The sequence below is a fragment of the Motacilla alba genome, chromosome 2 (genome assembly GCF_015832195.1).
Source record: "Motacilla alba alba isolate MOTALB_02 chromosome 2, Motacilla_alba_V1.0_pri, whole genome shotgun sequence".
Lineage (NCBI taxonomy): Eukaryota > Metazoa > Chordata > Aves > Passeriformes > Motacillidae > Motacilla > Motacilla alba.
This window is the reverse complement of record NC_052017.1, coordinates 27,236,420-27,248,719: the sequence shown is the minus strand read 5'-3', so window position 1 is coordinate 27,248,719 and position 12,300 is coordinate 27,236,420. Positions and strand designations below refer to the sequence as shown.

Here is a 12,300-nt window from a genome sequence, read left to right as displayed (position 1 = left end):
TTGTTTTCAACAGGGATTTTCAATGCACAGAAAGAGAAGCTGGGATGAGGCAATTTTAAATGTAAAAAATCAAACCAAAAGTTCTTAATATAATTACCAAGTAAAACCAAACTTGCTATCAGTTGTTTAGATTTAAAACCAAGCTTAGTTGTTTAATAGAAGTGAAGAATGATTAGATTTTATTTGATACTTAAAAATTCATAATCAGTTTGATAACCAAAACCATTAATGAATCACATTTTCATTTCTCTAAAAGGAGAAAACATGCAACATAGATGGACTCTGTTATGGTGAAGGAGACACAAATCCAACCAGCCCTTGCTTACAGTGCAGACCTGACTTATCAAAGTTAACTTGGTCAGTTGTTGAAAGTAAGTTTGAAATAGTTATTTTTTAATACCAAGTAGTCGAAAGTCTGTGAAGTTTTAAAATTTATTGTAATAGTGATGATTTAAGTTTAACTAGGTAAGTGTTTTGACATTTCTATTAGCTTCTGAAAACTATATTGTTGTTTCCAGACCATATATGTAATATTTTCATTTACTTTCCCTGACTCTTCTGCTGTAGCAATTGCAAATAACTAATGAAGATTAACAACTTTCAGCCTAATTAGTACTTTGGAGTCTTGATATTTAGCACAGCTACATCCGTATATGCTTGTCTTCAACAAATAGGTGTAACAGGTATTTTTCAACAAATTATTCTGATTACAAATAAGTGGAGATCTCAAATTAAATTAAATGACATGTCATATTTATTAGACACTTAAATCTGGGCATCATTTACATTGATGGCACAGATACATGGCCTAAATCTAAGTACATCTAAGGCTGCTGTACTCCAGTCCAGTTGGAAACCATACTATGAAGGGAAAACTTAAGTCTAAATTTTTCATTTTCCTTCTCTGTAGTACAAAGTTCCAACATAGAAGTTGTAGCTCTTTTGGTGCAGGTACCAGTTTTTGGATATACACATCAACTTGGTCCCATCACCAAATGGAATGTTTCTTGGAGCTTTTATATTACCTGTCCAGCCTGTCCTGCCAATCCCAGCCTATAACATCACAAATACAACCATCCTATCAGCGTCTTCATGAGTGAAAGACTCAGGAAATCAAGACTCTGCCTTGATTAGGAAAGATCCTGTCTGAATGGGACTTCTGGTGCCTGTCTTGGTGAATCTTGTCCCACCCAGTTCAAACTTCTACTGAAAGGCAAGGTAGATATACCTAGTCTAAAAGGATGAGATGTGAATGGAAGGAATGAAATAAAACTCATCCAGCAGAGAGGAAGTCAATGGATTTCCATGTTATCAGCATGTTATGGACTGGAATTCAATACAGCTGAAGTCAGAAAAGAGAGAAGAGCAAAAACCAGAGGCAACACTCCAAACCTAATGAGCACAACCTCTTTCTGCAAGGAAGATGATGTTAGAAATGAGAGAGTTTAGCAGCTGAGACTGGTTACGCTGCCTTCTTCCTTCATGGTTTTTGACATAGTGGGTGGATTCCTGCTTGCAGCAGTCACTGGCTAGCTTTGAAAAATATCAAGTGTTTTTCCTGTCATTCCATTCAAATGACATTAGAAATTTTAGACAAATGAGTATGTGGGATTTCTTTAGTAGAAAGATATGTTCCTTTTAATTTTTATAAGTATATTGCAACTTTTCCTTAGAAGAGGAAAATATCTCCTTTGTTACAGGTAACCAGCCTCCAGTGCTTGAAACTTTCCAGGATATGCTACAGACATTTTACGGAGAAGATTTTTTATATCAGTTTTTGGCTTCAGATCCAGAGGGCTCTGCTATTCATTTCACATTGGATTCTGGTCCAGAAGGTGCCAGTCTTTCCCCATCAGGTCTCCTTTCATGGAAAGCTGTGTTAATGAATGTCCACAAATTAACATTTTCTTTGACAGATGACTGCAATGCAACGACCAAGGTAGAAATAGAGGTAATATGAATATTACAGTAAAATGACACTTACTAATAAGATACCTAAGTTATCTATTTTCAGAACTCATTGCTAGTTCATTAAAAAAAAGAAAACTGTCTTATTGGGCATGTCTTGTAGGTCAGTGTAAAATCATGTGATTGCCTAAATAATGGCTCATGTGTGACAAACATTAATTTCCCACCTGGAAGTGGAAGATATCTTTGTGTGTGTGTGGCTGGATTTGAAGGTGATCTCTGTCAAGTGAATACTGATGACTGTAAACTTAACCAGTGTGGTATTGGCAGATGTGTGGATGGAATAAACAGCTATTACTGTGAATGTCCACATGAACTTCAAGGTAAATTGTTGCTTTATTTCCGTGCATTTATCATGTTTAGTGATAAATAGGAGTTTTTAATCTTATGTCTACAATTTTCTTTTTTTAATTTTTCACTGTAAATAACTTACTGTTGTAAGTTATGTAGTATTATGAAGAAACTTTATGGTCTTGTGGTACAGATATAAGATATACTTCAAGATTTTTCTTGCATGACTGTAATAGTTGTTTATTTTAGTTCATTATGAAAGCTAATTTGTATGGTTTCCCTCTGCAAAGGTAAATTCATCAACACAGGGAAACACAGGAGATTCCTCCTGCAGATAAGCATTTAGTCACCACAGCCCATCTTCTCCATATTCTACAATAAGCAAAATCCTTGATATGAGAGGAAAAAATGTGAATAGCAAACCTTATCAGCTGATCCTATTAGATGTACTGAAATGAATGGTTGCACTTCTTTTTTCTCAGCACTTGCATACATTGTACTTTTATACACACATCATCGAAGTCTAGTGACAAAATATTACATAAAAAGATCAAATCTGTATTTCAATACAGGTAAAAATTGTCAAGAAGATGTAGATGAATGTGCATCCAGTCCTTGCTTCCCTGGAGTATTTTGTTTCAATACTTTCGGTTCTTACTATTGTGGTCCATGCCCAAATAATCTTCAAGGAGATGGGAAGTCATGTCATGGTAAAACTATTTGATTTTCAGAAGAATGGTATTGTCTTACTGTCATTCAGATTAAATATTTTTGATTGTGCTTCATGTTTCTAGCAATAACTTAGAACTCTTTTCAGCAGTCAACAAAGCAGGGCTGTGTCTCTGCTGATGGCAATATTAGAATGTACTGGGTCAACACAGCTGTAAAACACTTTCTAGCATAGAAAAAAACAGATACAAAACACATCCCCATGTTTTTACATCAGAGTAGAATAATACAGTGGAATATTTTTTGGCATTTTCTCATCATTATTTTCATAATAAGAGAAATTATTAATATATTATTGAAAATAAAATTTAATAAGATTGATTAACGTAGAAGTATTTACCCAAGTCAAGGCAGCTGCCATACCTTTATTTACATGTAATTTCTGAATAACTTGTATTTTTAAAATACTCTGCTAAAAAACTTTTAATAAATGTTTTTTTAGCTTTTATCTACTTTCTGAATTTTAAGTTGTTTTTATGTAATAAAATTTTAACTCTGTTTGTAATTTATTTAAATTTTTAAAAATGTAGCTACTTCTGTGCACTACTAATGTGTTTTCACATATTTTCAGAAAGCTTTGATGACACTGATGTTGAAAGGAAGGATTCCACAGCAGAAGCTGGAGAGAATAAAGGTGATTTTTTCCTGAAGAAAATGGAATTTCTGATTCACATGCTGATAAGAATATAGCTGGCAGATAAAGGTTCTAGTCAGTTTTATTCTATTCACTTTATTTTTTTCAGTTTGACACAATTTATTAATTACTGGGGTTGTATTCTGATCTGAAAAATGAAACTGAAATGTCAATATCAACAAATCCCTTGGGTCAGTCAAGTGATTTTATTAACAGTGTGATGTATGACACTCTTACAGTTGCCTTTTGTTTTAGTGACCAACCACTGACATGAAATAGGTAACATGGGGATAGGGACATCTGTTATATGAGATAAACAAAAGTTTATGGCATTATGTTGAATGCCATTTTCCTACTTCAACTCAAAGGAGAGGTGAAGGATATGGCAAGTGAATGTCTTTATTCAGAAACTCTGTAAGTGCTGTTGCTGGTATTTCCAGGTCTGTACCTGCGGGGGGTTTCTTTGTGGGAAAGTCTCATGTGTCTTTTTCCTATGTCTCTGAATTGTTTTTGGGAGGAAGGAAGACTCTCATTGAACTGGTAGTGCTGGATAATTCTTCATCAACTGCAAAATGATTTACTTTTCAGCAGTGGGAGACCACACTTTACGAAGATTCAGTAAAGTTTAACCTTTTGTAAACCATTTTCTAGTTATAAATAGGTTAGGGTTTCATTCCTCCACTGTCCCATAATGCTAAAACCCCATATGCAGTATTCTACCAGTCTGGGATTACAGTGCTGTACTTCTTTGCATAAACCACACACTTTCCCTGGGCAGAATACGAAGAATTTATCATTCATTTTGTGCTCTCTTGAATGAGGAGACTGAGTCAGTCTCCGATGTTTATTAAACAGTTGAAACATCCCACTACTAAAACCCATGCAGAAAGTTTAATAAAGTTTGTTGGAACCCTGGATGCTGGTAATTTTAAACTTTCTGTACTGAAAGGCACAGAAATTCTCAGCATCCTGGATTCCAACAAAGTTGATTAAAAAATTTGAAGAATAAGACATGGAAATACTTGTGCTACAAGTTGGTGGCTTATTCCCCTAGAATACTGCCCATGGTGCATCAGTATATATAAGCATCTATGTACCTGTGGTTTTATCTCTGCTTCTAATGCTTAGACACACTGATGAACCATATGCAATATCTTTTCTTTGAATTCTTTCAGTTACCTAGTTGAAAGCAATATATGGAGCTGATAGTCTGCTGACAGTAAATCTGTTTATTGACCTAATATGGGAAAATATCTGCTCCTATAAATCGTGCCTCCTATAAATCATGCTTTATCCTTATTTCCAGCCAAGAAAAGGCCATGGTGAGGGCAGAAGAGATTGTAATCAGAGTACCTTGCTCTTCTCTAATTCTCCCAGTTAGGTTCTACTGCATACTTACATTCTGACATAGCACAAGGAGAGATTTCCTGAAGCACAGAATGAATGGGCTGTATGTTTATCTGTTCAGAAAACATTTCCCACCCTCAAAGGGAAAAAAGGTCTGATGATATTCACATACTTCTCCCCCCTTTCTTTCTAACATACTGTAGGTTTTCAACCGTCATCCTTTGAGAAGGTTTTAAGCATGTCAGGTTATATTCCCGGTTCTACAGATGTCCCAAAGAGATTTATTTCTACAGAAGTGGTTGGTAGCAGCACACTACCAGCCTCCACAGTAAAAACAATCACTGCCTGGAAGACACCTGATTCTCAGAGAAGTGCTTCTGTACAACCTGTGGTTACTAGCATTGCTCATGCTCTAGGCACCATCAGTGGTCACCTTGCTGATGTGGAAAACAGTTCTTCGGTACATGCTGTGAAGGCTGCATCATCAAGGAGCAGTGCTGTATCACCTGAGGAGAAAACAAGGGCACAACTTGAGGCCTTCAGCTATTTTGAGAGCAGCAAGAAGACTTCCCCTAACAGCAGAGCAAGTATAAGCAAAGGACATTCTTTGCCAAACAAAGCATTCAAAGGTGGAAATGCTCAAAGAGTTATGCACCTATTAGCTAAGCATCAAGCAAGTCATTTACCTTTTACCCTTGTGGAAGTCACTGTCCCACCAAAAATGCTTCCTGAAGAATTGAGTGAAACAGTGATTCCTAAAGCAGTGACCTGTTCTGATTTACCCTGTTTTCCTGGTGTGCCCTGTGAGCCCAGTCAGGATGGAAGCGTCAAGTGTGGTCGCTGTCCTTACGGTTATTATGGAGATGGCTTCACTTGCAGAGGTATTACAAATTATTGCACTTAAATGCTTTGAAGAAAAGAATCTTGAGATGTCTTTATAATTTGCAAGTATATTGTTACTGTATTATCAGTGGAAAGTGTGGTGTATCGAATTTTCTCATTTTCATTATTAATATTGGCATAGCCTACAGGCTTTTAGTTGTATGGATGCACTTAAAAATACCTGATGTGCCTTGGACTTTGCATTTATGGGCAGTGACATCACGGATTCTCTGTGATTGGTTCGCTACATTAGGCAAGACACAATGTGCTGAAATGCCACTTTCATTTTCCTTATTCCTTTCTTTGTTTTCTTCTTTGCCTTTCAGCAAGATGTAGACAACCCTGTGGCAAAAATATGGAGTGTGTGGCACCCAATATTTGTAAATGCAAGCCTGGTTATGCTGGTCATAACTGTCAGGCTGGTGAGTATGGCATGTTAATTTTGCCTGTGGTAACTCATATGCACAAATGAATGATTTGCAGAGTGCTGTTGATTTTTTTTTACAGCTCTATGCAGACCTGATTGCAAAAACCATGGGAAGTGCATTAAGCCCAACATCTGTGAGTGTTTACCTGGATACAGTGGCTCCACCTGTGAGGAAGGTAAATGTAGCAGTTTTTGCTTTAAAATCCATAACTACCCAAATGATGCTGTAAACAACTCCCTTGACTGTTCATGCTGACAGCATGAAGGTGTGTTCATTTTACTGTCACTTTAACAGAGTTCTTGAGTTACATTTTGGTGCATGTCCTGATTTTCTTGATACACACGGTAAATGTTGCTTATGATTGGATATTCCTAAATTTAGCTTTCACATTAAATAGAGCAGTTCGCCAGTGAATGTAGTTGCCTCTAAGCTAAACACTCCTTAAGAGTGGGAAGCACAGTCTGGAAATTGTGTCAGCTTTCTTTTATTCAGGGTGACCACCACTGCTGGGACTCTGTACTGCTAGAGTGAAGTTGTTCATGTTACTTACTCCTGTCAAAAGGCATTGCATATATATCTCCTTATTTTATTTCCAGTCTTTTGCTCACTGACAGTTATTAACATTTCATTCTTTATAAAGCATAACCAGTCTTTCTAGAGGCAATTTCTTGAACATAATTCTGTATCTGCAGCGCATTGTAAACCACCGTGTCAAAATGGAGGCACATGCTTGGCCAGAAATCTTTGCACCTGCCCATATGGTTTTGTGGGACCAAGATGTGATACAAGTAAGCAAAAGAGAATAAGAGAAAAATACATGGTATTTTTCCTTTTCTTCAGGAGCAAGAAAGCAAATTATGGTTCAAAGTTTTTATGCCTTCTGTCTAATGTTAGCAAATGACATAATACCTGTGCCTCTTTGAAGGTTCCTATACCTGGGCTTTTTAAACATCAGGTAATATTTGCACAAAACTGGGAAAACATAATGCACTATAAAAACTGCAAATAGTTTATATTTTATTATTCACAAACATGGAAAAAATGAGTACATTTACATGAGTGTATGTGATATTACCTTTAGAAAAACACACAGGTGTTTCATATTTCCTGACATATTTCCTGAGCTTTTTAACTTCTATTAGCTCAGATTGATTAGATACTGGGGTACATTCAGAAGCTGGTGTGTCAGAAAGACTGGGATACAGGAAAGTTGAATTCAGAACCACATTATGGTGTCTTTTTTCCTTTTACCTGGCCTGAAAATTGAAAAATTTTCTGTGATCATAGCTGAAAGATTGGAATTACTTTGTCTCACATAAATTGTCTTTTACATATCAAATCATGCATGCTGCAATTTGGCAACTCCAAATTTTGGATAGATTTTATATGGGTAATTTGTATTCTTCAGAGAATCCAAATTTAGACATGCTGTTTATATATTATTCACCTGAATGTACCATTGCATTATTGATCCTGAAATTCAGAAAATCCTCTGTTGCCTCCTCAAATCCCAGGACTTTTGGTTTCCAGTTTTTCTTGTTCTAATTTCAATTCTGACCAAAAAATTCTCCTCTTTGTGAAGGAGTTCTAAAGAGAATGAGATGTTTTCCTGAAGAAGTGATTCATGGTTTTCCCCAGACATGATATTTTAATGCCTTTGCTTGTCAGTCTCATGTTCCTGTGTGCATGCAGCTGCACTTGCGTCACGTAACACAGTCCATTTGTCTCAGTATTGCATTTCTCATTTGGTTTATAATTTTTATTTAAGTGTCTATGTTTTTAACACTAAATATAACCAGACCATGGATATTTGCTTGGAAAGACATTTTATTTACCTTTGTCTGTACTTGCTATTATGGGTTTGAGACTAGATTACTTTGTTCAGCAATTCCTCTTCACATGGGAATTGTATGTTACTTCCAGTGTTAATTTTTGGTAAAGAACTGAAAAACAAATCAAGAATAATTTGTGATGTATCTCTTTCTTGTCCTCCCACCCCCTGTCTCCTCCCCTGCCTTATGATTTTGCCCACCTTCTTGGACGGCAGTGGTTTGCAACAGGCACTGTGAAAATGGTGGCAAATGTCTCACTCCAGACACTTGCCAGTGTAAACCTGGCTGGTACGGACCTACCTGCAGCACAGGTAACACCCCTGCAGCCTCCTTGTTCCTGGGAGAGCATCCATAGGATCTCCCATTGTTTGAAATGTGGAACTGCATAGCTCTGGTGGCAGCAGTGGGCAGCTGCTCTCTGCTGCAGAGCCCTCACATTCCCCTGAGTCTCTGCAGGTTAGTTCTGCTGCCAGCAGCACCTCTGGGAAGTCTTATGCTGATCCTTTAATTTGGGGTAAAGATTCTATGAGAATGACATTACCTGTAGTTATCTTAGATGTTTAATTCCTGTCCCTGAAACAGACACACATATTTGATAGACTTTATTTGGATGTCATGCTTCCCACTCTTCCTGACCCTATTTCTGCAGCAATGTGTAATCCTGTGTGTCTCAATGGTGGTTCCTGTACTAAGCCAGATGTTTGCCTGTGTCCACATGGATTCTTTGGTGCCCGCTGTCAGAATGGTAATATTTTCTTTTTTTCTTCTCCTCACTCCTTAGTTGACATTATGAGGAAATCTGTAAAAGAGCATTAAGACACAAAATTAACAATCAAGTCATGTACCTAAGAAGCGGTGTAAAACAAAGATTACATTTTTTTTTTAGATTTTATGGCTGATTCAACAACTGTCCAAGGAGAATGAAGACTCAAAATTATTCTTGTATTCCACTCAACATTTAAGCAGCTTTCATCCCATTCCATTGTATGTTATGTGTAGTCTGGTTACTTTTGTACACATACAGTTGCCAGCCTTGACTCCTTTTTATCTAGTTTTGTCTTTACTATTGATTTTTACACCAAACCACATTAATATGATTTTTACAAGGCAGGTCTGATAGTACTGAATACTATACAAGCTGTCAGAATCTTAGTGTTGCACTCTTGTTTTCCAAAAGTATATCACTAAGTCAGAATGCAAACTGCAGCCTCTTCCTCCTGTTTGTACCTTTTAGCTGTCTGCAGCCCTCCTTGTAAGAACGGTGGTCATTGCATGAGAAATAATGTCTGTACTTGTCCTGGTGGGTACACAGGCAGAAGATGTGAAAAAAGTAAGCCAGTGTTAAAATCTTCCTGTGATCCAAAAAAACCCAATAAATTATTCTGTAATCAGTTAAATGTGTTAAACGGCAGATGTTTTTGATTTTAAGGTGTCTGTGAGCCAAGGTGTATGAATGGAGGAAGATGTGTAGGCCCAAACATGTGCTCTTGTCCTTCAGGATGGAGAGGAAAAAGATGCAACACTCGTAAGTACCTTATAGTTACCAGGAGAACCATACCTTAGAAGTACTATGAGGCTCAGGGCAACTCTGCCCATGTAAGTAATACATAGTTAGTGCCAAAGAAAGAATATATACACATTGAAAAAACAGTTGTCTATATCTTAGCAGCAAAATTTAGGATGGAGAACTAATACCATGCAGTTCTTAGGTTAAATCATGGGACCAAAATATCTGTGAAATCCTTGTATAGCAAATACTATTTGTTTCTTTCTGGATGCTTGTCTAAATAAAAATGTCTGCGTTTCTGCAAAGAGATGAGTGAAAGTGAAAAAAAAGGTGAAAGAAATCCAATTTGTGCTGTAAGACATAAAACCAGATATAATAGAAAAAGAAGTTCAGTGAAATATTGGAAAACTGGAAACAGTTGGCCTTGATGTGAATAAATGATGCAGTGGGCACAAGCTCTTTAGGACAGGTAGAAATTGGACTCTGATGGTTGTACATCTGTGGGTCACATTGTATGTTAAGAAAGATATTGATGGTGCATAAATAAATTGTGTCAGCATGGATAAAAGCACAGTCTGCATGAAAATCAGCATGAGGATGGCTAAGGTGTTAGTGTCTGTCAGAGTACCCACCCGAGGCTTAGGAACTGATGTGGGCAATAGGCTCTCTAATGGCATGGAGGAAAAATATATTTCCCTGTATTACTTTCTGTAATTATCAAAAAGGGGTTGTTTTTTGAAAAAAAAAATTAACAGTATTTACAGGAGTGAGATATTCTTGGACACTGTGGAGGAGAGATTTGATTATCAAATAATCAGCTATGAATGAATGGAAGTAATTGTGGGGTAGATCATGGCTTAATAAGCATGAACAAATGTGCAGCCAAATGGGTCATAGAAAATAACTTTGGATCAAATATTCTTGAGTTGATTCATTGGGTGTTCAGTTGAATGACAGACAAAAGATCTCTCGCCAAGGTGTGTGCTTTAGAAAGGTAAATTTGGAAAAAAATAAAGCTCTTTAATGGTCCTCTTCTAATTCAGTATATCAGGCTTTTGTAGAAATCTGTGACACAGCAGAACCTCTGAATGTGGGTTTTGGTTGTAGGGCTTTTTGTTTCTAGTTGCCTCTTCTTTAATATCTTGTTGGCCTTAGACACATATTTGAGTGAAGATGATGTGACTTTTGTGTTTGAAAAGCACTCCGCCCCTTGTGAGAACATCCTGAAATCTGAATAATAACTCAGTGTAACCACTTGGGATATAACCATAGTTTGTGATTATGTTTGTGCAGCAGTCTGTCTTCAGGAATGTAAGAATGGTGGGGAGTGTATTGGACCGAGCACCTGTCATTGTCCTCCACAGTGGGAAGGATTCCAGTGTCAAACACGTAAGAATGATGCAACCTGAAACCTCTTGCTTCTGCACAGCTCAGAATGCTTCAGCCAGGCACAGTGCAGTCCTCCTCTACCTTGGATGTAGTTTATCCACATCTGTGTTAAAGACAGGATAAAGAGTAGAGATGGCTCTCCCTGTTCTGAAGCCCTCCAGGATCCGATGGCACCCTGGGAGCGTGGCAGTATGTGTTGGTTTGCTCCAGTGCTGTATGCTGCTGCACAAGCCTTGAGAGGCCATTGAGATAGCTTGAAATAGCAAGATGTGCCAAAAACCACCTTACTCATGTTCTTTGCTCAGTCTCATTCATGCCCTCAGCATGTTCTCACATTAAATCTACATCAAAGCAAAAGGGTGATGGGATAGACTCAAGAACACTATTGGCTCCACATGACCTTTAAGTCTCCTTACGCCAAGGGGTGTTACCCTGTGAAAATACCTTCCAAGATCTTGGTTCCTATAACAATAGAATAAGTATCTAGAGATGGCATCCACTTTTCCTTCACCAAGAATTGTTCATGAATAAAGCCTCTTATGTACCTCTCTTGTTTTAGCTGTGTGCAACCAGAAGTGTCTGTTTGGAGGCAAATGTGTATTGCCCAACGTGTGCTCTTGTCGTCCAGGTTATACTGGAGTCCTCTGTGGGAAGAAAATTCAGGTACATGTAGACCCAAGACTCCATCACAATCCAGTGATTTGGGAGTTAATTAGCTAGTGCACCCATGTCCAGTGAAGCAGCGTGATGTACACCAAATGTGTATTTTGTCTGATTTCTTCCTTTCACTCTGCAGCAAGGGAAAATTAATGGAATTTCTAAGAGCTTTTCCAGTAATTTTTAGGTTCTAATACTTAGAGAATTGTTCTCAGCACCAAATGTAAACCTCCTTTGTTTCAAATTAAGCTGATTGTCTCTTGTCATGCAGTAGGAATTGATAACAATCCTCTTCACAACAACCACTATTTTCTTTTCCAGCATCTGGCCTCATTTTAGGGAAGAGTGTTCTACTGATGACTTTCTTAGTTTATATCAAGTCAAGCCCTGATCTTTTCCCAGCTAATTGCACTTCCAGTCAGTTCATCAAGTGTTACTTGGGAATAACTACTTTTTTGTATCAGAGGGAATGATGACCATTTCTCTGTTTTGTCATGCAATTTTCTGTTGAAGTCCCTTGCTTGAGTGCCAGTGCTCACTCACTGAAGTAATTTGATTAAACATTTTCTTAAAACTGTTTTGTGATGTCTGAAGTAAAAGCATTCTGCTCCTCTTGCATAATCTATGGTGTTTCTC

General features: G+C 37.4%; 1 protein-coding gene across 1 annotated transcript in view; it reads left to right on the top strand.

Moving 5' to 3' along the window:
• Nucleotides 1–12,300, top strand: part of VWDE (von Willebrand factor D and EGF domains) — a 38,368-nt gene that overhangs the window by 22,969 nt on the left and 3,099 nt on the right. The window contains exons 16-30 of the mRNA XM_038129655.1: nucleotides 257–371; nucleotides 1,701–1,951; nucleotides 2,072–2,291; nucleotides 2,832–2,969; nucleotides 3,560–3,622; nucleotides 5,173–5,850; nucleotides 6,178–6,273; nucleotides 6,359–6,454; nucleotides 6,972–7,067; nucleotides 8,327–8,422; nucleotides 8,761–8,856; nucleotides 9,346–9,441; nucleotides 9,541–9,636; nucleotides 10,912–11,007; nucleotides 11,567–11,670. Coding sequence (XP_037985583.1) covers nucleotides 257–371; nucleotides 1,701–1,951; nucleotides 2,072–2,291; nucleotides 2,832–2,969; nucleotides 3,560–3,622; nucleotides 5,173–5,850; nucleotides 6,178–6,273; nucleotides 6,359–6,454; nucleotides 6,972–7,067; nucleotides 8,327–8,422; nucleotides 8,761–8,856; nucleotides 9,346–9,441; nucleotides 9,541–9,636; nucleotides 10,912–11,007; nucleotides 11,567–11,670 — 2,337 coding nt within the window. The remainder of the gene's footprint in view (nucleotides 1–256; nucleotides 372–1,700; nucleotides 1,952–2,071; nucleotides 2,292–2,831; nucleotides 2,970–3,559; nucleotides 3,623–5,172; nucleotides 5,851–6,177; nucleotides 6,274–6,358; nucleotides 6,455–6,971; nucleotides 7,068–8,326; nucleotides 8,423–8,760; nucleotides 8,857–9,345; nucleotides 9,442–9,540; nucleotides 9,637–10,911; nucleotides 11,008–11,566; nucleotides 11,671–12,300) is intronic.